We start from the raw sequence: 26810 nt of genomic DNA, 5'->3' as shown, positions 1-26810 counted from the left end.
GAGGGGAATGCTTTTTGAGGGGTTACAGCTATTTCAGCCTGATGCATCCTTGCTCTACAGAGATAAGTAAGCGCCTGGGCCTCGTGCATTTGCCTGCAACATCAGCAGTGCAACCCTGCTTTTTCTTACTCTGAGATGGGAGGAAACAGAGAGCTAAGTCCCCCTCCTATGTTGCATCCCTGGTTTGCCACCTGCCCGCCCGCCTCATTTATGAGGTGGACTATACCTGTGACCCATAAAATTGGCGGCGGGGTGAGGCCGGCTCTGTGATTGGCTGGCCCCCGAGTGCACCTCCCCATCATATGACCGGCCTTGCGCTCTCACTGCGCCCGTCCGTTCGTCTCGCAGGGCCCCGGCGCTGGTGAAGATGGCGACGCGCAGCCCCTGGCCGCGGCCCCTCAGCCTGCCCTGCTGCTGCCTCCTGCTGCTCGCGCTCGGCGGCCCCGGTGAGTGTCCGGCCCGGCCCGGCCCAGGAGGCGCTTGGGGGGGGTCGGGGGTCGGCTCTTCAGCCCGCGGGCGGTGGGGGCGAGACCCGGGGGGAGCGATCTTCGGGGAGAGGCTCCGCGAGGGGAAGGGGGCTCGGGGGGGCGGCCCTGTGGGGCGGCCCCGGGAGGAGGGATGCTCCCGGGGGCGGTTTCTGGCTCAGGGCTGTGGGGGGCCGGGGTGTGCTCTGGGCGGGGTGTCAGGTGGATGGGGGGGGTAAAGGGAGTGTGTTATTTGGGGGATCCCGGGGGGGGCGGTGGGCGAGGTCTGCGCGCGGGGCGGGGTCACTTCTCTGCGGCCGGGGGTTGCACTGCTGAGGTTGCAGGCAAAGGCACGAAGCCCAGGCGCTTACTTAACCCGGGGCAGGCAGCCCCACGAGCAAAGGCCCCGGCGCGAGGGGCAGCGGGGCGGGGCGGGGGAGAGGTCTCTGCGCTCAAACCAGCTCGGCTCGGCTCTTTAGGATGGTGCTGGTGAGTTTCACTGAAAGGGAGGAGGGGTGAGGGCTAATTCTACTTGTGTGGGAGCTTAAGTGTTGTTACTTTTCTGGTCTCATTGGGCTCCTGTGCTGTGCCTTGGGGTCGTGTCTGGGCTTCAGACAAAAGCATAATACAGAAGGTTCAACACAAATTTCAGGGCTGGTCTTAACTGAATTGCCTGTGTCTTTTGTGTGAAGTGACACAGCTGTGCCCCTATAGCTGCGCTGCTAAAAGGTGCGCAGTGTAGCTGCTCTTTGTCGGTGGGAGAGAGCTCTCCCACCAACAAAAAATTCCACCCTCAAGGAGATGCAGTAGCTTTGTCGTCAGGAGAGCCCCCGCAGACAAAGCGCACTTCACGCCAGTGCTTTTTGCTGGTAAAACTTGTCATTTGGTATGCAGGTGGGAGGTTCCACACCCCTGAACAATCAACATTTTACCCGAAAGTCCATTGTAGACAGAGCCCCATCATGTCTGTGAAATGCTTCTTTAATCCTCTCTAGTCTGTCTAACTGCTTATCTTTCTTCGTTTAATAGTGTGGCATTTCAGTTTTGACTCCATAATATAAGGCCTGGTTCTTCCCACACCACAAACTCAGGCTGATTTATTTTGTTTGGTTTTTTTTGCTACTGCTTTAGATAGAAGGGTGCACCTTAATGTAGGGAGCACAGACCGGTTCCAACTCTGTATCTTCCAGATGTGCTGTCCTATGCAAAATTAAAATGACCATGAATTTGATCTCTTCTAGCTAGTTGTACTCAGAACTTGTTGTCAATGCTGTTTCTAGGCACAGTGTATTGATATTTTTGCTGAATTGTGCTATCAGGTTAATCTTCTGACTATAATGAAGATATTGTAGTTGCTGGCCTTCTCCTTTCCACAGAGATAGGAGAATAGCATGGAAAGGGATATGGGAGAAGTAGCTATCTTTTTGTCTTGTATTATATCTCAGAATTTATTTGGACTAACAAAATATGCATTTTGACAGCTTTCTGGACAGTTGCATTAATCTTGTTTTACTTAAAGTACTGGGTATTCCAGAAGAGCCCTCTAAAGCTGTCGGTAACCAGTACCTGGGCAAGAGCCGCCTCCTCTAAAACATGTTCTTTCTTGTAGCTAAACCTGTCTCTACAGTTTTGCAGGTCCAAATAAGCTGCCAAGCAAAAATCAAAACTGCACAGGCTATGCTGGAGTAGTACTCTGCTTGTTAAAGTTAAGGGGCATCTTGCTCCACACCTTACTAGATGCATGTGATTCTTCATTTAGTGCTTTTGGTGCACTATCCTTTCACTTTGGGTGACTTAATCCAAAGTGAGAGTGATGCCTGGTCTCCACCAGACAGCTCAGCACATGCAGACCCTTTCTCAAAGTAGCTTTTGCTTTTGGATCAGGGGCCTGAGCTATACGACCAACTTTTGTTGGAACAGCTATGTCAGTCACAGATCACACTTCATCACACCCCTTACTGACGTAGCTATTCCAGCAAAAGTTTTGTAGTGTAAAGTTCTTCCACTCCCTACTGCTAGGGTTACCATATTTCAGGTTCTCAAAAAGAGGACTGGGGTGGGGGGAGAGGAAAGCTGGGGGATACTCACTGGAGGTGGGGGGCAGTGTTACTCCCTGTCATGGTGACAGGGCAGCTGAAGCCCTTTGGGGACTGCTCTGCCAGGACTGTGGAGGGACTGGGTGGGTGGGATCCAGCAGCTGTGGCTTGTAGGGGAGTGAACCAGTCAGATGCAGGAGAGAGACCATTTGGCATTCTTTCTGGGCTGCAGCCTGTTAGGCACTGCAAACTCGTCATCATCTTCTCCTCTCCCCCTTCATGTTGTTTGAAAGCCCTGAGAGAAAAAGCAGGCTCAAAAAAGAGACTATGTCTAGAAACCCTGGACATATGGTAACCCTAGTTTCTGCTGCATCCACTGCATGTCAGAACAAAAAACTTTTCTCATTTTTCTGGCAGAGCAAGCATTGTTTTCCCATTTATTTCTGTAGGCCGTGGTGGGTGAGTTAGAGAACATTGGCTTGAGTATTGGGTATCCAACTTATGCTTTTGAGTAGGGATCGCCCGTACATTCAGGCATCCTTCATAATCACTTAATAACCTCTAACAAGACTGATCTTTCCAATAAGTAGAGGATGTTCCTCTAAATTCTGCTTCCATTCTGCTCTTTCTTATTGGAGTAGTCCAGCTGGAAGGCAAAAGGATAACTTTGCACTTCAGTTGCACCTTTATCCAAACATCTTAGCCTTTTATGAAAGTGCATAAGTGGCTTTCGTCATCTGTAAAGTGGGAATGAGGCATAGAGGCAAAGAAACTTACTGGAGCAAGTCAGTAGCATGAAATAGAATGGATTCCTTGCTATGAGTCTCTTGCCCAATCCATACTGTTTTTCAAGACAGTGTGAAGATAGTAATTTCAAAGCCGGCATGTGTTGTGCTCTGTGGTTCATAAAATATTTATCATGAACATTTTTCTTTTTAACAAATTATGGTGTGGACTTGAATAACAATGCTGTGGTGGTACCCTATGCTGGTGACAACATGAAGATTATGGAGTTGAATATAACTGCCACTCTTACATTTGTACCTCCTGGCTTGATTTCCATGTGACAACTTTTTTACTAACATCTTGCTATAAAACTGTGCTGTCAAAACTTCCTGCTTACTTTATAGAGCGGGAAATGGTGGTGATGCTTTCATCTAGTAATACTAAGCATCCTCTTGCTGAATGTGTGATGGTAGAAAACCACATCAAAGTAGAACTCTCTGTGACCAAGTACAAATGAATTTCAGCAAACTGTATTGGTAGAGCCTGGAAACTTGAACAAGTTCTGGTAATGGTTAAATGCAGAGGCACTCAGAGACCCTGTAATAGCTTTGCATTTTGGTGACTGAAGCCATCTGGTAGCATATCATGTGGTAGGGGCAGGAGCATAGTGAAGGGAGGCAACGCTATGGAGAGGCTAATGAAAAACATGTCTAGTAGAGGGAGCAGGCATTTCTCTTAAAAAAAAAAAAAAAAAAAAAAAAAAAAAAAAAGGAGTAAGTGTCTGGGGACTGACTAGTACATACAAGGTCTAGCAGGGAAGCTTGGACGCTTACTTAAAAGACAAGGTTTTGCAAGTCCTTACAGCTCAGTCACTGCTTACGTGCTCTCTAATGAGGGTTGTTTTGAAATCTTGTGCATTACAAACTTTTTTTAAAGGTGGTGGTGGCAGGGAGAGGGAAGGTAGTTGTATACTAAAACAACAAACCCTTAAGTACTAACCCTCTCTTCTTGGAGAGGTAGTGTGTGTTTTGACTGGCTTTTCTGAACACTGAGGTGTCACTAACAAATGACCATGCATCACTGCATGGGCAGGCTGGCTTATTCATTGCAGTGCTTGGACTAAAATTTCTCAAAACTCTTATCCTTTTGGATAAACCAAACTGGAATCTTAATCGCTCATTGTACTATAACCTTGAATTCAAATGCAGATCAGGGTTATCTCCTAACCTGGTGTAATCGCTCTACATAGAAAGAATTTGTAGTGGTAACAAACACAACTTACCATGTTCCAAAGTTCTTTTGATAAGCTTCCAAAAACTTGGTCTTTGGTACTACTCTTAACATAGAAAGTGTATAAATCCGTTCTGGCTTGTCAGTAATGATAGGATATAATTCAGACAGGTTTTTCCTCGCAGTTTGAGTACAGTCCTCTGAATACAAAGATAATATTTTGAAAACAATGGCAAACTGTAGTCCAATATCCTTAAAGCTGACTTACCTGTCAGCAACTAGGGAGCTTGCAAGCTGAACCAGTTCCCACTGTTAGGTTGTGGTGTGTATTTTTATTTTGTTTTTTGGTTGGTTTTTTTTGTTTTTAACAGTGCATCTAAAATGCCTTTGAGAATAACTCAGTCAAAAAAAATCCTCAGGGTTTTGCGGAAAGGAAGCTTAAGGTGATCTATGTTGTTAAAACACGGCTTGTGCTCCTTTTGCCTGGAATGCCTCACTTTTTATATTGGGCAAGACCTGCATTTCTAACCTCTCTTCTGAAGACTGTGGCCAGCTGGCGAGCTAGTAAAAGTATAATATTGCAGATATCAAGAAAGTGAAAAAGAGAAGTGCCACCTCAGTCAGATTTGTTAAACTTTTAAACACCTGTAGTACTGGCAACCTATAAAGAGTCAAAAGGGAAAATAAATGTTATCCAGGTTCTTCAGTTAAAGTCCAGAAACACAAAATACAATTTAAAAAAGGCGCGCACACACTCATTCTTTGCAGGTCATCTTAGGTCATATCTGTTGATAATGGCTGTAAGCAGTCATTATGGTTTGTTTTATCTCACTAACTAGTTCAGGGGATTCTGTTTTGAAGCACTAAATATCTTCAGTGTTAAAACCTTAGTTAAATGAGTTATTGACATAACCTCTTAAGCTTTGACAAGCTGCTTAGCTCATGCACAAAGTTCAATGTGCTCAAACTTTCTAAACTTCTTCTTGCTTTCTAGCTGCTTTAAGTAAAATGCAAATTCTTCTGAGCTAAATTTGTCTACATCAGACAACTAATGTGCAAAACATTCCTTGTGTGGCAGGACTCCATACAACTCCAGAACTCTTCTGCAATTTTAATTTCAGAATCCAGCAGTTATATCCTGTTTCTAATTCTAGTATTAAAAATCACGTAACTTTCTTCATGTCTCTAGCAAAAAGCCTGGAAGAACTTGCTCTGTTTACAATTGCAAAATGTTTTAATGAATGAATTTGTGAAATATAAGATAAAATGAAGTATCAGTGTCTTGTAAGCAAACAATTACTATATGTATTATAGGTTTTCTCCAGTCACATGCAGTGGAAGTAGATGTGAAAGATCTCTCCAATAATACGTGCATATATGCAAAATGGATGATGAGCTTCTTGATAAAATATGAAACAAACAGTAGTGAATATGTAAGTACTGAATTTAGTGTTAACTTCTGATGTTGGATGTACTATCCATTTCACTTCAGTTCAGTCTTGAGAAACTTCAAAACAATTACCCTTGTAGCTAGCTAGTCCTGGTAAAGTTGAAGAATAAGTCAAGTTTAAAAGAGGTAAATAGCTGATTTCAGCTTTTTTAAAAGCAGTTAGTGTTTGTTTAAATAACGTACGTAATGTTACTGTGTTGGCATAATACATTTAAAATAACATTTTATTCAGATTGGACAAGAAGTTAGACTTCCTTGCTCTGTCTTAGCACGGTACTCCAAGTTAACACTGGGTATTATTAAAACAAGATATTTTTGTTTGAAATAACTCATTAAACTCTCTACTGAATCATGTTTAACTCTAAAACAAGGACTTTAAGCTATTTGTTTGCAGGCAATTAGGAAACTTTTTAATCTCCCTATAGTCTAATCTTCCACTCTTTAAAAACTTCTAGTTCTTATTGTTACAAACATCGCTTTTCAAGTGTAAATTAACTGTCTTCCTGAGTCTGTAGGTTATTGTAGAGAGGGTAGCAGTACTGCAACTCCTACTTCTGTGCTGCTGCTTGCACTGCCTTCAGAGTTGGGTAGCTAGAGAGTGGCAGCGGCTGTCTGGGAGCCGACACCAGCAGCAGCGTAGAAGTAAGGATGGCCTGGTATGGTATTGCCATGCTTAGTTTTGCGCTGCTGCTTGCAGAGCTGGGCCCGAAGTCAGCATTCATTGCTCTCTGGCCACCCAGCTCTGAAGGCAGTGCAGAAATAAGTGGCAATACCACAAACCCCCCAAAATCTTGTGGTCCCCCCCTTATAACTCCCTTTTGGGTCAGGACCCCAAATTTGAGAAACACTTGTCTTCTCTGTAGTATCTATATAGTATAGGACGAAAGCGCACAAGACCAAATTTCAGTCTGTGGCATGTTTTTCATGGCCGTGAATTTGGTAGGCCCTTAGTCATGCTTCATGGCTCTGCTCAAGCCTGTAGCAGGTTCTCACTCAAAACCATAACTGTTAAATGTGTTCTGGCCACGCTACCCATACTGAATTACTTCAGCTAAACATCAGTTTTCCTGAGTGGGAGTAACCTTTGAAGTTACTGATGTAAAGGACTATCTAAATGCTAGGGTTTTTTGGTGGGGTTTTTTGTTGCCTTTTTTTTTCTCCCAGGCAGATTAAGCTCGTTGGCTAGATCTTTCAACTCCTATTGTCTCATGAATCCATCACAGCACTTTTCTAATTCAGATGGTGGTAAACTCTAGAACAATGTGTATAATAAGGTTACTTTCTTAACCCTTCTATGAGTTCAGTTCTCTGTTCCTATTTCTTTGTTTACATTAGGAATTGTTTTATGGGAGCTTCCACTTCAAGATTGACACTTTCTAGGAAATACTCCAGCATGGGGAGAATGTCTGTCTGAATTAAACTACTTTTTTTCTTGTAGAAAAATGCAACCTTATACCCATCTACCAATGTAACACATGACGGAAGCACCTGTGGCAATAACACACATGCCCCACTACTAGCAATACAATTTGGAGCAGGTCACTCTTGGAGTATCAACTTTACTAAGACTAATGAAACTTATCAGGGAAACATCATCTCATTTACCTACAACACTAGTGATGCAGTCTTTAAAGATGCTAAAACAAAAGGTAATATGTGGGATTTTATCTTGTGTTGCTGAACAATGACTAAACTAAAGATAAATAACAATGTTTATTGCAATATACCATCCCTCTAATTGATTTTTATAGCTACTCATTCCTCTGCCCCGTCCCTCTTTCTTACAAGTGTTGCAGACCAATAAGAGCATCCTATCTGTTTTTATGAATGTATTGTAGATTCTAGTTAATATTTGCAGTAATCTACTAGACTTTCCCTCAGTATGGATGGGGAATTATTTTTTTAAGTGCTTGCTGACTTTCATGTGCATTGGCCAGTCTCCAAGAACACTAGAGTTATGATAGAAAGTGTTACAATGTACAACACTTTACTAAATGAGTGTGCATCTTGGACAACTAGTAGCAAAGCACTAACTTTGGACCCCTTTCCTGTACCTTAAGAATTTTAAAAGGAAGCATCCTGCTGGGAGGAGCAGTTTCTTTTCCAAGACTTGCTTAGTTAGCTTTGTAAGCTATAGTACCACTCTACAATATTTAAAATGGATCTGTGAAGGGGCAAAGGGGAAGAAAGTGTAGCAGCAGTGTTAAAGTGACTAACAGGCATCCTGCTCCTTGTATTAATTGTAAACTTCCCTTTTTTTGTCTAAAACACATTAAGATTAAACTGTATTCTTGCTTATAGGACCAATTACTATTGTTGTAAAGGACACTATGCCTCCAGTCCAACTGAATACTGTCTACAAATGCCATCACCTTGACTCTATTGAAGTGGCAAATGTGTCTCTGTTCTTCTGGGATGTCATTCTGCAGGCTTTTGTTCAAAATGGCACTGTTAGTAAAAATGGTAAGTCACTTAAAATTGTGTGTGATGGTTCTGTATCCAAACTCTCATTTTAAGAATGCAGTGCAGAGTGACTTTAATGTTGTAAAGTAGTGAATCATGGGGAATTTTTATAGTGAATTGCTGCTTATCTTGCCTAAACTCTTGAACCAACATCCATTGTCCTTGTTCATATGAACCAACCGCCGATCTGAAACTAGATCAGTGGGGCAGACTGACTTGAGTCTGTGTAATACATATTGGTCAAAATGCAGTTCTTAATGAATCTTTACTAGCTGACTTGGGATTTTTAAATCCTGATCCCTGAACTAATTGTACCACTACAACTAGATCATATCTGAGTCTCAAGGTACCTGTGTAAACAGGAGTCATACTGCCTCTTAGTCCAGGACTCAAACGTTTTGAGCCTCAGGTGTCCAGGTCAACAGTAACTAGCAGCTAGTCTTACTAAAGAGCACACAAAGCAAGTATACTGCACTTCAGAGGCTTGTTAGTCGTCTTTCCTTTAGAGCCACTAGCCTTGCCAGAACTTCCTCTGCCCACTGTCTTCACCTGCTATATCAACAGGGTGACCTCTTTACGTACTATGCTGCTCCTAACTTTGCCAGTGCAGAATAAAACTAGCTTACCTTTTCCGTTACTGTTAATGGAAAGACAGTTGTGTTTGAAATATTGCATGGTTACTGCATGCCTTGATACTAAAACATCAAAGATTTGACTAAACTCTGTAGGAGGCTTAAAAGGCCAAAATACTCCTTCCACAAAAAATGTGACAGCAGAGCTATGTGTAACAAACAACCTCTGACAACTGCTTAATCTTATCCAAAATGTATCTTCATGCTATATAGTAGCTAGGAAGTCACACGTTACTTTTTTTTCAGATTCTACATGTGAAGCTGATAAATCTACTGTTGCACCTACCACTGTTGCCAACTTAACTACTGCACCTATCACTACTGCTTCATCACCTCTGCCAACTACAACTTCTAAACCAGTGGAGAAACCACTCATTGGAAACTATTCTCTTAAAGATGGCGATAAAATCTGTCTTCTGGCTACAATGGGGCTGCAACTGAATGTCTCTCAAGAGAAGGTGCTGTTTTTAATATCTTAAAAGCAAAGAGGAAGAGTGCTGTAATATTGTTTCCATAAGTATGGATATATGACTAGAGCCTGACAACTTAACCAATATTTGGCATTAACTTCAGTGTTATGAGTGCCCCCTCTAGTATACATGTATCAGACCAATCAAGGGATACTTTCTAGCTCCAGAACTCCTGCCTAACCACCTTTTTAAAATGGTAACTTGCTGAGGAATATCTTGATATTGTAACCTGACCAGGGCATTTCAATAGCTTTTAAGGCTGGGACCTGCAGATGCTCTGCTTAGTTGCAGAGGGAGCCCAAATTAAGGCATCTGATTGCCAGAGCTGTGCTATTTATCTGATGCACAAAATAAAGGAAGGATCTGTCTTCAGCTCCATAAAGTTGAATGGGAGAGAATGTCAGTGGGCAAGATTTTTTTTTTTTTTTTTCCCCACTCATCTTGTCCAGTACTGCAGCCTTAAGTGTCACTGAATCACGTTCTGCCAAGCTATTTTAAGTCTACCCTGGCATGAAGAGTCACTTTGTTTATGATATGTTCTTGTTGAGAGTAAGACTAAACATTGAGGGAAAAATAGGGAGTTGCATTCTGCTGCTGTCAGGGCTTTTTTGAACCCCTAGAGGCTTCTTGACTAACCAGTGTTTGGTTTTAATTTCAGCCTGTTTTGATTAACATCAACCCAAAGACCACTAATGTCACTGGTAGCTGTGGCAACACATCTGCTACTCTGCGACTGAATGACAGCAACAGGAGGTTTATTGATTTCACCTTTGCTGTTGTAAGTACCATATTACAGTTGAGCACTAAGCTTCCAATTAAGTCTTCATTTCTTGTGTCTAAACACTTTGCATGTAATACCTGTATCTTAAAAGCTGCTTACATACTTGATTGTTTCTAACAGTTGTATAGGTGGCTGGTATCTTACTCTACAAGTGAAGCAACTGAGTCTCTTAATTGACTGCCCAAGGTTACCTAGTGGCAAAATGAGGATTGTGCTCTAGGAGTGTCTGGTTCCAGTAACGTGCTCAGTATACTAAATACGCTCTCTATTAAACGGACCGCACTAGTGTGTAGCCTTTGTCGGTAAATGCTCTTTCACACTTGTAGCTTACCTCTGCAGTATGCACTTTTAATCTTCTAAATATATAATGTACTTGTGTATGTGTGTAGGATAAACCTTCAATTTTAACACACATGGGATTTTTTCTCTTAAATAGAAAAACACAAGTGCAGACACACAGAGATTCTATCTGAAAGAAGTGAACATCACCCTGATCAGCTCTATAAATGGTTCTGGTAAGATACTATTTGTCTTAAAGAAAGCACTTCAGTGTTGACTGCATTCTGTCTATATTTAGCAAATACTTGTCAACTAATTGTTTTAACCAATACTAGTTCATACTCCATGGTCAAATCTACAGTGACTAGCTATAGTAACAAATTGTGTCTATATTTGCTTTAGAGATTGCTATAACTTGCTACTTTCCTTATCCCATTTTGGCCTTGTTACAGCCATGTAGCACGTATTCTTTCCTACCTCTGAAGTGCAGTAAAGTTCTTAATCCTTCCTTGGGAAAGGGGATACACAGCCACTTTGCTGACAGTCTTTAGTATGAGAACCTGAAGTGAACAGTTCTCATTAATAGGCACAGCAATATTCTTTGCAAAGAGGTGCAACCTACAAGGCTTAAGCATATTCTTCCAGATCAGTGGTTCTCAAGCTATGGAGTAGGAGGTACACCACTTTTGTCAAGGGAGCACAAACTCTTCCCCTCACCCCACCCCCCAACTCTGGCTGTCAGCCCCTGGCAGCTGGGGCTCATGCAGAAGGACTGTGCACACCCAGGAGGCAGGGTAGGGGATAAAGGGGACTGCAGGGGAGGGATGGACGGACTGCCTGACTCCCGTGTGCAGGAGGGGACAGACAGATGGACCACTGTGAGTGGTCACCAGCAGTAGCAGCACAGAAGTAAGGGTGGCAATGAGGCACTAAGTCTGCTGTAAAAAGTGATATTCACAAATATCACTTTTCACATTGTCACCCTTACTTCGGTGCTGCTACTGGTGCAGCGTTGCCTCCAGAGCTGGGTGCCCGGTATATGTACCTGGGGGCTAGTCATAAAGGAGTACAGACACAAAGAAGGGGTCTGTGATGAAATAAGCTTTGAGAACCACTGTTCTAGACATTTGTCTTACACATCTAAGGTAACTATCCTTCTATATGGAAGGAAAACTGTTCTTCTTTCCTTCCAAGTTCTTCCAGATAACTGAGAATTCTCACTCTAGCATTTCAGAAACAAAGTAGTGGTTTTTTAATTTTAAAATTCTTAAATGTGGGTTTAAAAAAAGTGGATTATGCTGGCCTACTAATATTAATTATAGAGATTGTCTTAGACATGTAAACAGTTTATACTGTTGCAGTGACGAACTGCAAGGGCAGGTGTGAGTAGACTACTGACTTAAAACTTCTGAAACTGCAACAGCTTTAATTATCCACCCCTCCTCTGTACTGAACCAGACTTCCTGTAGTCAACCAACTTGTAACTGTCCTTTAAACTGCTACATAACCACACTTCTGAGAAATGGACTCTGTACATTTCAGCTGAATAGGCCTATGATCTTGGTAGTATACACTTTGAACCTGGCACTCTCGATAAATAGACTTTTTAGTCCATAGAAAACTCCTCAACATATGTCCATGTTGGAATTATTATTTTTTTTTTTAAGAACCTTTAAATGCCGGAAACAACAACCTCAGCATTTGGGACACCTTCCTGGGCAGTTCCTACATGTGCCAAAAAGAGCAGACTGTTTTGGTGACTGAAGATCTTCAAGTACATACTTTTGATCTAAGGATTCAGCCATTCAAAGTACAAGACAACAAGTATTCTAAAGGTAAGAATAAACCCAAATCAAGCAGACTTGTAGGGTGCTCTAACGAGGTTCATAACATAAGAGTGGATAAAAGCTTTATAGATACTACCATAACTAATCCATTGGCTAGCACTTTATTTTTGCTTAGGCTAAAATGACTCTCAAATTTCCATTTGGGAAATGGCACTAGCCTTCTATCCTGGTTGATATGAACACCTTGCTTTTAGCAATGTTTTGCCCTGGAGAAACCTCTCAAGAAAAAAAAATCACACCACGAACTGGCAACAGCCCTGTAGGTTTATACAAAAGGGCCTAAAGACCATTGAGCTTTTGGCAATCTTCCTCCTCCCCCCACAGCCATAGAGAACCGCGGTTGACTTACTGAAATCTGCAAATGCTGGGAGTGAGGGAGACTGCCCAGAGGGCTGCAAGAAATAATGGGATGAAGCTTGGAAAAAGCACTTCTGCTGAATTTAATCCAAGCTTTTTCTGATCAGACTGGAGGGGGGAAGGATTATTCAAGTGATTGGGGTCCAAAAAACTGGAAAAAGTTCTTACTGCAAAGTACAACCTTGCATTGGCCAGGGATGCAGGAAGACCTAATCTGTCTCATCACTAAATCTGAAGATATGCAGTATAAACAGTTCTAATTCTCATTGTGGAAGGCCAAATGGACTTCTGCATAATTCTGTAAATAGTACTTGAAAACTAGGTATATGTTAAAGTAGTGCCTGCAGCCCACTTCTGGGTTTAGGTCAGTTTGTAGACCGATAAAATATGTAAGTTGGAAGTGTGCCTTAAAAAAAAATCTCATGTTTAAAAGTATACTGAAAGACTTATCATAGTAATATAGATAGATATTGGAACTGGAAAAGGTTCAAGAAAGAGCAACAAAAATGACTAAGGTATGGAACAGCTTCTGAGTGAGGAGATGAATAAGACTAAGGGAGTTGGCGGGGGGAGGTTATGATGGAGGTCTATAAAATCATGACTGATACGGAGAAAGTAAAGAAGTGTTTACTTCTCATAACACAAGAACTAGGGGTCACCAAATTAATAGGGAGCAGGTTTAAAACAAACACAAGTATTTCTTCACACAGTGCAGTCAACCTGTTGAACTCCTTGACAGAGGGTATTATGAAGGCCAAGACAATAACAGGGTTAAAAATTAATTAGATAAATTCAGGGAGGATAGGTCCATCAATGGCCCCTAGCCAGGATGGGCAGGGATGGTGTCCCTATCCTCTGTTTGCCAGAAGCTGGGAATGGGCAACAGGGACTGGATCACTCAATTACCTGTTTTGTTCATTCCCTCTGGGGCACCTGACATTGGCCACTGTTGGAAGACAGGACACTGGGCTAGTTGGACCTTTGGTCTGACCCAGTTTGACCGTTCTTGCGTTAACATTGAACTTCTTTTAAATGCTACTAAATAAATGAGTTCTGATTGCAATTGGTGCTCCCTGTTACAGCCACTTCATCATCCACGTGTTAGCTTATGACCACTTCAGCTGGCTTTTCAATATTGAAACCACATTACTTTTGAACTCATTTAAAACATCTGTGTACACACTTCAGCCTGACTTACACTAACTAGGCTTTTTCTAGCTTTATTTAAATCTCTAATAGAATTGTGATACTGCAATTACTCATTCATCTAATACAAGTTTATATTAGTTAACATAACTTATCCTCTACAATGCCTTCTCTAATGACTCTTAAACTTTATCATCTTAGTAAATAAGCTACTGTCTAGCAAAAATGCCCCATCTGCTAACTAGAACATAGGGAAACTTCCTATGAATCTGTACAGTTTTCTCACTAAACTATACAGGTATGATAAATACTTGCTTGTAACTTTGAGCCTTCATGTTAAGGAGAATATTTTTGTTTCCCAAGAGAGGTACAATAGCATGCTGTCTCTTTATTTATTTCTTGTCACAACCTTTTTCTCATCTACAGCCCAGGAGTGTTCGCTGGATGATGACACCATTCTAATACCAATTATAGTTGGTGCTGCTCTTGCAGGCTTGATTGTCATTATAGTGATCGCTTACATAATTGGCAGAAGAAAAACCTATGCTGGATATCAAACCTTGTAAATCTGAATGTGATCACTGTTCCGGTTTCACTTTAATGAAGCAAGTGCGAGTTCCCAAATGCAAACAAACCACTTCAAGTAAACATTTGCATCATCTAATTAGGGCTGGAGACTGTGGGTGCTTTGTCTCTTTTGGTATTTTGTCAGATAAAACAATGGGAATGTAACTCTACTTCCTGGACTAAGAAAAACATGGTTTCATAGTTGTACTCAAAAGTAGCAAATAAGCCTTATTTGACAAATTATTAGGTAAAGATATTACCTTGGGATTCATGTGTGCATATTACAAATATTAAACTAAGCAGGGAACAGCCTGAAAAGGGAACAGTCTAAATTAGGGCACGAATGTGATGCATTGGCAACTTGTAAAATTGCATTACACTTGTACTTGTCTCACCTGCATTCCTTAGTTACTGTCACAATTGCAGGGTAACCTGGCTGCCTTTAACTGTATATTAAACCTGGAATGCTTGCCAGGGACTTCAGAGTGCCTAGTATCTCTTCTGGCTCACAGTACTAAATGCCATACTAATGTTTTTTTTCAAGCAAGTTTACGTTGAAGTGACAGTAGTAACCCACTTAATTCCAACAAGCTGCAATAGCTCCCTCTTATTTTGGTAGCTTCAGTGGCCATTCTTCTAGTTAACCCATTCATTTAGATATGTAAACTTAAACTTCAATTGGCATATCTGGGAGTTAAAGCCCAGTTTCTAAATGCTTTAGAGAACTATTGTGCACAAGTGACCAGAAACCTAGTACCTGTTATAACCTGGCATCCCCATAAATACCAAAACAGAGTTCTACTAAAGTAGTACAGTATTCCTGCTGGTACCAGTTATAAAAAGGGAATAAGAACCTTAAGTATTTCTAGAATTTAAAGGGCACTTAACTTTGTATCATAGACTTTCTGTGCAAGGTGTCTTGCTCGCTTCCTTTGAGTGATGTGTGTTTAAAGAAGCTCTCAGTTTAATGATCCAAAATCAGTTGTCACAACTTCAACTGTTTTTAAATCTCCATATTAAATCGTTCTTTGCTAATCAAAACTTGCATTGTAACTGTTCCATGATGGCATTTCATCTGCTGATTCATGTACTTTGTGCTTAATTGTGTTTTGTGCAGAGATGTAATATTGTGCATTTGTGTGTAGGAGGTTACTAATGCTGTGAAGAATGCAAAAGTAAAGCATAAGTCTGAGGCTGACACACTGCACCTTTCTCCTTGCTGTTTGGAGTAGGTCCTCTACTTTAAAACAAACAAATGTAATGCAATTGGACTGTTTCTTAAACTGCAGCTATGTAGAGACTAACCTTCACTGTATATCTTTAAGTTTCTCTGGTCTCCTAATTAGTGTGGTGTAATTCATAGAGCACTGCGTAAAAAAGGTGGCCTTTCCTAAAAGGAATGAGTTTTGTTTTAATACATGGATTGGTCATATTAATGAACATAGGACAAGCTGAGTGTAGCAGGGAAATTTGGTGGTTATTTTTCTTAAAATTTGGTTTGGAATTGTCATGGTAATAGATGCTTATTAGGGGTATACAGAGCTGCTTGTGGCATGTTTGGTTATGCTTTCTAAAAACAATCAGTAACACTAATTTGGTTCTCGGTAACAAAATTAGATTTCATAGTGACTAATGTATATTTAGGACTCTGACTAAGAGCAAGAATGGTTGAATAACTCTTACTAATGCTTTTTGCAAGCAGAACTCAGGCCTTAGTCTAATATCAACCTCTGATTAAAAATAATTAGAAATGTAAATGAGGAACTAGCTTCAAACTTAATTTTTAATTTGAGAATTTCTCCAAAAACATAAATTGTATTAAAATATCTTCAGTTGCAACAGTTCTTATATAAAGTTTCTTTCTTTTTGTAGCACTCCAGTGATTGTTGGTGTTTACATGTGCCAGTTATGTACTTTTTTAACTAGCATTTACCACAGCTATTTTCTTTATCCATCTAATGTCTTAAATCTCCCAGGTTTCTACAGGCAAACTCTATTCCTGAATTTGACTAAACTCTCACCTTCTCTTTGAAGGTGTAGAAATGTTACTTAAGGAAAACCAGTGGATTTGTCCAAGAAATTGACTCTGATGAAAATAATTCTAGATCTGGTGTGCTGATAACTGGCGTGCCGATAACTGGCTCATGTAAATCTAAGTTTCATGTGTCTGCTTAAACTGTTTAAACCACTAGTTCTCTGTATTGTATTTCTCCATAGGGACTTGCTTGTCAGTTTACTCTACATATTGCTTTAAACAATAAAGATTCTTTTATTTCTTAAGGAACCTTGGTAACTTTTTTTAATTAAAGCAATGATTTCTTGAACTGTAGTGATCACTTAATTAGACTTCTTGACTAAAATTGATTCTTAATTTTAGATCAGATTATCCAACCTAATTGTAAAAATTGTAGGACCACCTTCCTTAATCTTCTCTCCTGTTGCTTAGTTCTCTCTGCATCTTTCTGTAACACACTAGGAGGGACTGTCTGTTGCTTATAGGCTTTAGTCTTTTTCTAACCACTAGTTTAGATATTAAATCACTTCCATTAGAAGCTTGGCTAGCCCACATGTTGTGAACTGTAGAACACCTCCCTAACCAAATAGATTTACACAATCTAATTTCACTAGTCAAACTCAATGATTGAAGTATTAGTCTTGGTAATAACTAAAGCAGCAAATAGGTCAGTGTCTCTTTAGCAAGCCTAAATTTACCTGGGGATAACTTTGTTCAGCAGAAGTGGAGAAGCTTTAGGGACTTCTTTCTCTGAAAATTTTGCTTGGTAAGCAAGAGCTCTTCCTGTGTGCTAGGATCCAACCAGGCCCTGCTCATAGGAGAGGGGATAAGCTTTCCTGGAAAGCTGCAGGAAAAATGGATAAGCTTTCCTGGAAAGCTGCAGGAAAAATGCTGTCTGTTGCTGATTCTGTTAGTTCAGTCTCCGGCCTCCAAGAAGATAGATGTCATTTACAAAGTGCAATAAAGGTACCTAGCAGTTGCCTCGCTGTTGAATACTCCAGGTGGTCTAGAAGTGGTGGCATACAATGCTCGTATTGCATAAATCTGTCCTTCAGAAAGCCATAGAGCAGGCATAAAATTCGTTCTGAAAAGGGAAGACTTTTCTCTTTGTATGAGAAGGGTAGCCGTGTTAGTCTGGATCAGTAAGAGCAGAAGAGTCCTGGGGCACTTTATAGACAAACGGACATATTGGAGCATAAGCTTTCATAGGTGACTACATCCGACGAAGTGGGTATTGACCCACGAAAGCTCATGCTCCAATGCGTCTGTTAGTCTATAAGGTACCACAGGACTTTGTTTTTTGTTTTTGTTTTTTTTATAGTTAATCAAAAGCACACTACTTGATGTAAATGTGCTTTCTCTGTTGCTTATGATTCAGAATTGATTACCTGTGCTGCTTGTCATAAGTCTCCAGAAGAGCTTTTTGACAAAACAAACAGCTATATGTCCAACTCATGAGAAAATGCTGGGCGTGCAGATGTACTCTGCATGATAAAACCACGGACTTGTCTCCTTTCAGATTCAGTGCTTTAGCTAAGATGTCACAACATGCATGAATAATGATGCTGTAGTGTAAGTCCCTTGTTTCAAGAGTAAATACTAAAATGAATCTTCATTTGCCTACCCCTGATACTGATGTACTAGCCTGATTTGGCAAAGGGACCACACATCTGGTGTACACAATTGTATTGGTTATAGTCTGACAAGGGGGGAGTAGGAGAAGTAAAATCAAAGATCCTCTTTTGACTCCTGGCTATTGGTTTGGGGTCAATCAGTTAAAATCTCACTGTCTTTCCTTTCAGGCTTCATTAGAGTCAAAGCCCATGCTGTGATTGAAGTCTCAACTGTTTTTTTTACTTCAATCTACAATGCCAGCACATGTATCTTAAACTCAGTCTGAGCTGAGTGAAGCTTTACACTTCAAAACTATCTAGAAAATTAGGTTCCTCCAAGAGGCACTCAGCCTAAGTCGAAACTTAAATGGAGCTTAAGCATCCTCTGAAATATCTTCAAGGATGAGACCGTGGTGGCAAAATTGCAAATTACTAAATTTGCATCAAGTAATGAACGTGCTTATCTTGCAGTGCAAAAACTTGGGTGACTGTAGTTGTAGTCCTTAGCTTTTTGTTCCGAAGCATTTTACTTTTCAGAAATTAAAGAGCTTTAATAAAGAGAAGTAGATTGTTCACATCTTCAACTGAACTACACTCAGATGCAAAGTAAGTTTTTCAACATCACTTTTCTTTTTATTTAACTGTGAAAGGTCCACCTTAATATTCTGACCAGTGGTTAAAAGTCCAAGACTGGGCCTGTTGAAACAAAATATTGTGTAATTTCATCATAGTTTTAAAAATGCAGAGAGGCAGCATTGCACTCATATTTATTTATAAACAGGATCTGGTTGAAGGAGAGCTCTAATACTGGATGGGAAGCTATGTAAACAGTTATGGAGAGATTGCAGGGTTTAACATTTCTGTTCAACTGGCTTTCTTTTGAAACTTGCCCTCTTTCCATCTAGCTGAAGACTGCAGCCCAGATGTGGACAACTTCATTGTGCCCATAACAGTGGGAGCAGCTTTGGGAGGATTAGTTGCTCTAGTGCTTATGGCTTATTTTGTAAGCCACAAGAAACACCGTAATGCTGGATATCAGCAATTTTAAAGATGGGAAAGGGGTGGGGGAGGGGAAAGAAACTGTCTCCTCATACACCTGAATAGTTTTGTCAAATAATTTCTTGAAAATTACATTTAAGAAACCATTGACTTTTAATTAGCATTACATCTGAACTTACCCTGAGTGATTTAGTCTGATCCTTGATCAGACTAAAGTTTGTTTCCATCTTCTGGATGTGGATGTGATGCTGCCAAAAATACCAATTCAGTAATTCTATGATCTATGTACACAATGGCTGTATGTGAATTAAGTTTTTTGTTCCTAATTGCTGTGAATGGCACTTAACCAGTACTAAGTTTGCTGTGGATGTCTTAAACTAATGTATGATTATACACATTAATACTTGATTTTTATTACTATTGATAGTGCCTTATATACTGTTTGTCAAATATTAAAGCTGTTGTGTGAATGCCCCTATTAGCAAGGTTAAAACTGACTTTTGCGATTTAAAGATGCTCTGTAGGTGCAGTTCTCTGGACTCAACTTTTTGAGTATGCAAGTATAACTTGCATGTTCTGCACTTTGTCTGGGTCATCTTTTGTACAGCTGGCCTACAGAACAAATATTTGTAAGAATACAATTGTATTTTGAGCTACTAACTAATGGATCTCATGACTGTCTCCAATGTCAAAAACTGATCTTCAAGAGAGAAGGGAAGATGGGTTGGGCTGGAACCTAACTCTGTACAGCCTTAATGTGAACTCACATGGTCAGTCTGTATAGCTTCCAAAGTCCTCCAAGAGTATTTCCCCTTTCTGTCTGTGGAACAACAGACTTGCAGTGATAAGTAGTGGAATTGGTTATTTAGTGTACAACTGTTTGTTTCAACTTGCAAACTTGGTAGCCACCGAGTGATGAAAGGTTAGGTTCCACAACCATTCTTCTTTGATGTGAAAGGGACCTCCCTCTGACAGAATTAAGGAGATAGCTAAAAGTAGCTTAACTACCATGTTCTCCCTGCCCTGCTAATGTAAACTTAAATCTTGTGGTGGCTAATGGACACCTTTCATCAGTATTAATGACTTCAGTATTCTGATGCGCTATTTAATGTTCAAGTCCTCTTACCAGCCAAAACTGATTCAAAGTGGCCAAGGTAAAGCTGTAAGTATTGTACCTCAACCTGAAAGATAGAGAAGTTATGATCACTCTTTTTAAACAAGCTCGCGCTGTAAATTGTCCTTCCTCCCCTGCATTGCTGAACTCCACAACAACAGACTCTGAATTGGAATGAATACTGCTGCAGGGGCCAGACTTTATTTTCCTCCCTTTTAATCCAATCAAAATACAAACAGTTTGTTTTTTTTATAAACCCAGGCTTTGTCCTCCTAATAAGTGGCACCTGGTTACCAGCTTAATATGTCTGAGCTAAATTTGGCACAGTAACTAAAGCAGTGATTCTCAATCTGTTTACCACTGTGGTCTGTGTGGGCCACATCCACACAATACTACCTGTAGGGTCCTGAGGATGTCACTTGGGCTGCAGTTGTGTGCTGATTTGGGCTGCAAGTGGCCTGCAGGCCATGGATTGAGAACCACTGCAAGCTAATTCAATTCGACTCACATTACTGGGCAGTGCCTTAAAGTAGTAGCTGCTACCTTTTGACAGTGCTCCGTCTGTCCAAGATATGTCTTCTAGTCAGATATAAAAGCAAGCGAAATCCATTCTTCAGGAATCTCCCAAAGCTTTAACAAAGCCCTCTGCTTCAAAATCACACCACCGGTATTAAGGTGAACTAGATTAACATGTTTATAAAAATTCTTCAACTCATCCTGTCTCTTGGATGGTCATCCAGTAGCAGCCATTAACTTGGGGCATTGGACATCTAATTACTTAGTGCTGCTCTAGAGATTTGTTTTCAAACCAAAGTCAAACCACTTTTTCCTTGCAGGAGTCCAGTTGGGTAAGTATTTCTCCCTACTTTACACACAGGGAAAGTGAGGCAGAGCTGTTGCATAACTTGCCTGAGGCTTATCATTGGTGTTGGAGTCCCATGCTCTGAAAAAGCCTGTACTGACTCTGAATTTAGCATTTGTACCAGAGAGGAATTAAGTAGTGTATACTTCAAAACTGTGCAAACCCACTTTGTGGCATTACAGTGAATGTTTTTTACAATGCTGTGTTGATTTTAGTAAGAACTACACAAATCTTCTCTGAAAGTGATACCTCCATGACCTCTTTGTATTGAATGGATCAAAAATAAAGCTATATGCACCAATGGTGTCTTTCAGTGTTTTCAGCTACTCTGATATATTTTGGGGATTGGTCCTGCTTTGAGCAGGGGGTTGGACTAGATGACCACCTGAGGTCCTTTCCACCCCTGATAATCTGTGATTTTGGTCATCTTTTATGGCCTTCTATACAGTGCTGCTTTCCATATTACCTATTTATGCTCTCCTTTCCCATCCATTTCTGAAAATGCACAGTGATCTCAGAGGGGATGAGAAATCAGTTTGGGAGGGGTGGAATACATTTTAATCATTCCAATGCTCTAATCCAAGTAAATTCTCAAATCCATATGGTGGTGATCAGCTAATATGTCATCTCAAAGTTAATATTTTGTCCTGGGTTATGTGTCATCAGTGAGAGCCACAGGCTATGCAGAGAGCAGAACATTGAAAGTGAATGCTAATCTGAAGATCTGAAAAGAGATCTTTATTCTCTGAGAGCCCTAGATGTAGCCAAATGTGATAGATTTCTTCATAAGCACTTGAAATGCACCTTCTGGCTATAGGCAACCTAGTGACTATTAGCTTAAGTGTCTAGAAGAGAAACAAAGAGCAACTGAATTATGCTAACCTGTCTAGGGATGGGTGGGTGTATGAATAAGCATTTAGATGGATCCAGAGGGATGCTAAGCACATGCAGTTCCTATTGAAATAAGTTCTGGGTGTTCTGTACCTACTAGAATCAGATTTAGGAAGAGATGTCAGCTTTAAAAAAAAAAAGGGGGGGGGGAGTCATGGAGTTTTTAAAAAAAATGCAAGTGTCTGTTTGCTCCCTGCTTGATTGGTTTCTAATGCATGGTTTCCCTACTAATTTCCTCTCCCTCACTTTTTTGTCTTCTACAGCTGAAGAATGCTTTGCAGATTCTGACCTGAACTTTCTTATCCCCATCGCAGTGGGTGTGGCGCTTGGCTTCCTTATCATTCTTGTCTTTATCTCTTATGTCATTGGAAGAAGGAAAAGTCGTACTGGCTATCAATCTGTATAATCTTTTCATGCTGCCTCTGCTGCCTTTTTCCCTTAACAGAAGTTATTAGTTCATGGTTTTCTTTGACTAGATATATTAAAAAACAAAGGATAATGTATTTGTGCATATGATTGTGAGAACAAATTTAGACTCACTTGAAGCTACTGTAAGGTTTTGGAGTAAAGTAAAACTGCTCCAGGAAACACTTATGATCAATATTTGTCCCCGGGCAATGTGATTATCTTAGGCCTTTTCAGTCAAATAAGGATGCATCTTATTTGCAGCATTTTTAATCTCTATTCTTTTGCATAATATCACAGCTGGTGAGTGAGGCTTTTATTTTATATGCAGCTACTCAGTTTATTTCATATAATGCTGAAGTTAAAAAAACAAACAAACCCCTGCTAGAGGTTTGAATGCTGTGTAGTGAAGGATTGTATATGCTGTTGGAAAGAAATGCAAAATCCTTCCTAGCATTCAGTTACAAGCAAACTTACCACTGCTGCCTTGTTTCTGTTTTTTCATGTAGCTGCTGTTCTCTGTGGTTAGCTTAAAGCTGCTTTTCCTGTTGCATCCAAAGGTGGTTCTTGATCCTACAATAAGTCACCCAGAAGTTCCTTCTCTTAGTAACTAGTGTATTTAATATCAGTGTGGAAAGGATTATCTTTTTTTAAGTGTAAGAGGGTAGTGGGTGAGATCTAGCATAACAACTTACCCAAGAATGGAAGAACCTGACCTTAGTGAACAGACACAGCTTTTAAGGAAGCCTTAGGTGTCCTGAGCTGTGGGGTTTTTTGTTTGTTTGTTTGTTTGTTTGTTTTTTGTCCAAAGAGCACGGTGTTAAGCATCTTCTGTTTGCTAACCAAAAAGTGGTTCTGCTCTCTGACTTTAACTGAGCCTATGGTTGGGGTAAATGGGAAAACTTTGAGTTCACTGGGTCCAAGTTTCCATTCTGTCTATGTAAGGGAAGAATAATCTAGACTTCTCATCCTGTATTTCAGCTGATGGAATTGGCCTAACTTTAAACATCTTTAACTCCACAGAGGTGTGCTCTTACTCTACTTTCCAAAGTAGTTAGTATGCAAAATAGTGATTGTAAAGGATGAGGTTATAGAAAACCACAGTAAAAGAAAGTGACCCCACCAAAGAATGGGATGGTATGTTGGACCCAGTCAAATGCCCTCCCCTATCATTAATATTGTCATACACTTTGAAGGGCCTCTGTTCCATGTTTAGGCCTTAGCAGGATGGAAGCTAGTTATCTTGGATTAAATTCTGCAACCCCTGAATGGGTACATTGGGACAGGAGCATCTTCCTCCTTGGGGCCCCTTTGATGCTGACCTGCAGAAGCTAGTTCTACTATTGTGCTCTCTTTCATGCTAGGCCATGTGACTAGCTGGGCTGCTGGCATCATCTTTGCATGGGTGTTAGTAGCTGGCAGTAGGTTGTGTGGGAATGTGTTTAGGATGTTCCTGAGCCACTGCAGGGGTAGACTGCTGCAGAGCACCTCCACCTTATTTACAGACAGGAGCAAGATCATGATAGTTTGGGTCTCGGAGATGATTGAGGGGAACTGGGCTAATTTAAGTCAAATCAGATGAGAAGCAGTCTTTTGTTTTTCAGTTTACTGGCTCACAAAATGTGTGTTCAGTCATGTGTGGATGAGCCTAGTGTCCTATAAAGAGAGAACCCATGAAGTAAGCTGTGATGTTAGTCAATACGATACAGGAGGATATGGCACATGAGGTGCTGAATGTAGAGCATGTCACAATTCACACTCAGAGTGGTGTTCTTTAGAAGCATAGCTGCCTTTAAAAAAACAAAGCTTAGTAAAAGCACACGTGGGGATTTATCTACAAGAGGTGTTCAGATACACTTCAATTTGAGTGGTGTTGGGCATGGAAGATTGTACACTACTGACTTTGATTTTAAAGAAACTCGTATCACAAAAATTGCTTTGGTCCTCTTCTGACTGCAGCATCAAACCTAATCTGTAACTGCATCTTCTAACGGGACAAAAATAGGGTCCTACACAGATGTGATCCTTTCATGATGGGGACTTAATTTAAGCCCAGTGGGTTGGGTTTTTGTCTCCCATTTTTTTTTTACTCTTGCTTTCCCTGAGTGGGGAAGTGCTAAATGGGCTACTCTGGGCCTAACACACATGTCCCTCAAAGCATATCACCTCCACAATGACGTTAGGTGGGTTCTATTCGTGCTATGCTATTCTTCAGGCTCCAGATCTGAGCTTCACACATAACATTCTTTTAATCCATCTGGGTGACTTTAATAATAAAGTGCAGCAGTTTCCTAAAAAAATAAAAATTAAGTGCTATTTTGGACTTCATGAGAAGTCAAAATCAAGCAAGCACTTTAAAGTTACTGTAGAATGAAGAGTGATATAAACATGGTTCTCTGAATTTGCAAAAGATTGTACACGTGCTGATGACAGTATCTATATTAAAGTTAACTATGATGTTCGTCTACTTTTGCTAGTGTTAACGCTCTTGATAGAGATGAATGCGACTTTTAAAAGCTTTATCTAAGGGGCTGGTGTGTCATGGGTTTCAATAGCCATGAAAACTCATAACTACTTGCTCTCCTTCACCCCCATGCTCCTTTCAGGTAAGGACTGAGGCAGAGGCCAGGTGAGTGGCATTTGTGCTGCCAGTGGTTGTGTGTTCCACAGTCTGTGGATAACCAAATTTAAGAGGAGTGAGTTATTAAAACTCTGAGCAGAAGGGATGGTAAATATGTAAATGCTTTTTTCATAATGGCAAACACTAGAGGTTATAGACAGTGTTATATTTTTAATATAAAGAAGAAAAGGACTTTAGCATGTGATTATGGATGAAAAGAGACTTCTGTGTATGTGCTCTCTATGGCCCTGACACTTCAAACTTCTGAGCCCTTCAGTTCCTATTGAAGTTAATCAGCAGGGCTCAGTACTTGGCAGGAGTGAGCCCTATACATCTTCTGAATCCAGTCTTTTTAGTTTTACCAGTGAAACATGCAGCAATTATAAAATGTGTTCACATGTCAACACAACTACCAATAAAATTCTGATTGCTGAATCTGTATTACTCATGGAAGCCTGGGATATACAGAGAACACAGCTTGATCTTCAGATACCACGGGCAGTTTCTAATATTCTTGCCTTGAAAAGTCTTGTTCTGACCTGTCAACTACCCTACATTGATCTGGGTGTTGTTGACAGATGCCTCACTAAATGTAAGTGATTGAAGTAATTCTGCATATTTAGAGGATGGCAGAGAGGCCACCATTTTCACATGTAAGTACTAAAGCTAGGTATTTATATGGATTAAATATTTAGACACGTAAGTTCCTTGATTTTTTAGAGGTGCTGAGCAGCCATAAATCCAGTTCATGTCTTGGGAGTTGTGGGTGCTCATATTTAGATGTCTGAATGTGGATTTGCTTAAACACGCAGGTTTGAAAACTTTGGTCAAAGTTAGTATCACATGCTGGTCTGTCTTCTGCCTGGACAATTAATGAAATTACAGCTGAGGTGACTTTGTCCCAATATGATTAAATCCCACTCCCTGCCCACAAGAGATTTATTGCATTAGATTTATTACTGGGTGGGAGCCCAGTTATAAAGCTTAAACCTCAGTAACTGGAGTCAGCCTTGTTTAGGATAGATATTTAGGCCTGTTTACAAAGGCCTATACTATAAGAATTTAGGTGTATTTTTATTAGCTAGTTACAAAGGTATAAAAATTAAAATTACCGTTTAATTTTTTTTAATACTGTGACAGTTTGAGGCCTGGTTTGTATGCTAAGCTTTTGGCAAAGCAGCCATAAGCTGGGAACTGTGTGGTCATTCTTACATTCCAAACTAGTCATATTGAAATAAGGTGCTATTGGGCTGTTAGGAATATCAGAACAGCATTCTATTTCAGTCACCTCCAGAGAAAGGGAAGAGGAAAGGGTGGGGGGGAGAATTAAAATCCTTTTGGTAAGGGTGGGGGATTGGAAACAGGAAATAAAAACAGGGCCATGGAAGGCTTTGTGGTATCAAAACTGAAAAGGGAAACACTAAGGAAAAAAAAAACACCCTAAAATCATGCTTGCTGGAAGTTTACCCCAAACAACATCAAATAGTTTGCACTGTCAAACTTCGGCTAGTGTTGCTCTCTCTTCATGCAAAAAGAATCAGGAAAGTAAGAGTAAAAAAAAAACCCCCTAACAAGCCTGCTCCAGGTACCATCTCAAGCCTGTGAAGTCTGGACCTAAGAAAATGGGCTGAGTGATTCCATTCATCACACATACCAGAGACTGTACAAATTTTTTTCAATCATTCCTAAATGGAGACAGTGCAAACTCACTCTCAATAATATGTTGTATTGCTGCACAGGTGGCTGTAGTGAAGGCTGTGCCCTGTTCCCGGGGTGGGTACTCCAACCACACTGACAGAGGAAGTACTTAACCCCGTATTGGCCTGAAGAGTCACTGCAATCTA

At 40.5% G+C, this 26810-nt stretch overlaps 1 protein-coding gene across 3 annotated transcripts; it reads left to right on the top strand.

The window, feature by feature from the left end:
• Positions 1 to 321: 321 nt before the first annotated feature.
• Positions 322 to 24813, top strand: LAMP2 (lysosomal associated membrane protein 2). Of its 3 annotated transcripts, none has more exons than XM_050964524.1 (9): positions 322 to 446; positions 5771 to 5889; positions 7345 to 7555; positions 8208 to 8369; positions 9248 to 9459; positions 10130 to 10249; positions 10689 to 10767; positions 12199 to 12366; positions 22205 to 24813. In XM_050964524.1, the coding sequence occupies exons 1-9, from the start codon at positions 368 to 370 to the stop codon at positions 22345 to 22347; spliced, it is 1293 nt and encodes a 430-aa protein (XP_050820481.1). In that variant the 5' UTR covers positions 322 to 367; the 3' UTR covers positions 22348 to 24813. The 3 variants fall into 3 exon arrangements, with proteins under 3 accessions (XP_050820481.1, XP_050820480.1, XP_050820482.1); XM_050964523.1 differs by lacking the exon at positions 22205 to 24813 and adding an exon at positions 18981 to 19160; XM_050964525.1 differs by lacking the exon at positions 22205 to 24813 and adding an exon at positions 14308 to 16732 and having other exon boundaries at positions 323 to 446.
• Positions 24814 to 26810: the final 1997 nt, after the last annotated feature.

This window comes from Gopherus flavomarginatus, chromosome 8, assembly GCF_025201925.1.
Source record: "Gopherus flavomarginatus isolate rGopFla2 chromosome 8, rGopFla2.mat.asm, whole genome shotgun sequence".
NCBI lineage: Eukaryota > Metazoa > Chordata > Testudines > Testudinidae > Gopherus > Gopherus flavomarginatus.
Note: the sequence above shows the minus strand (reverse complement) of the source record. Positions and strands in the feature narration are given on the sequence as shown.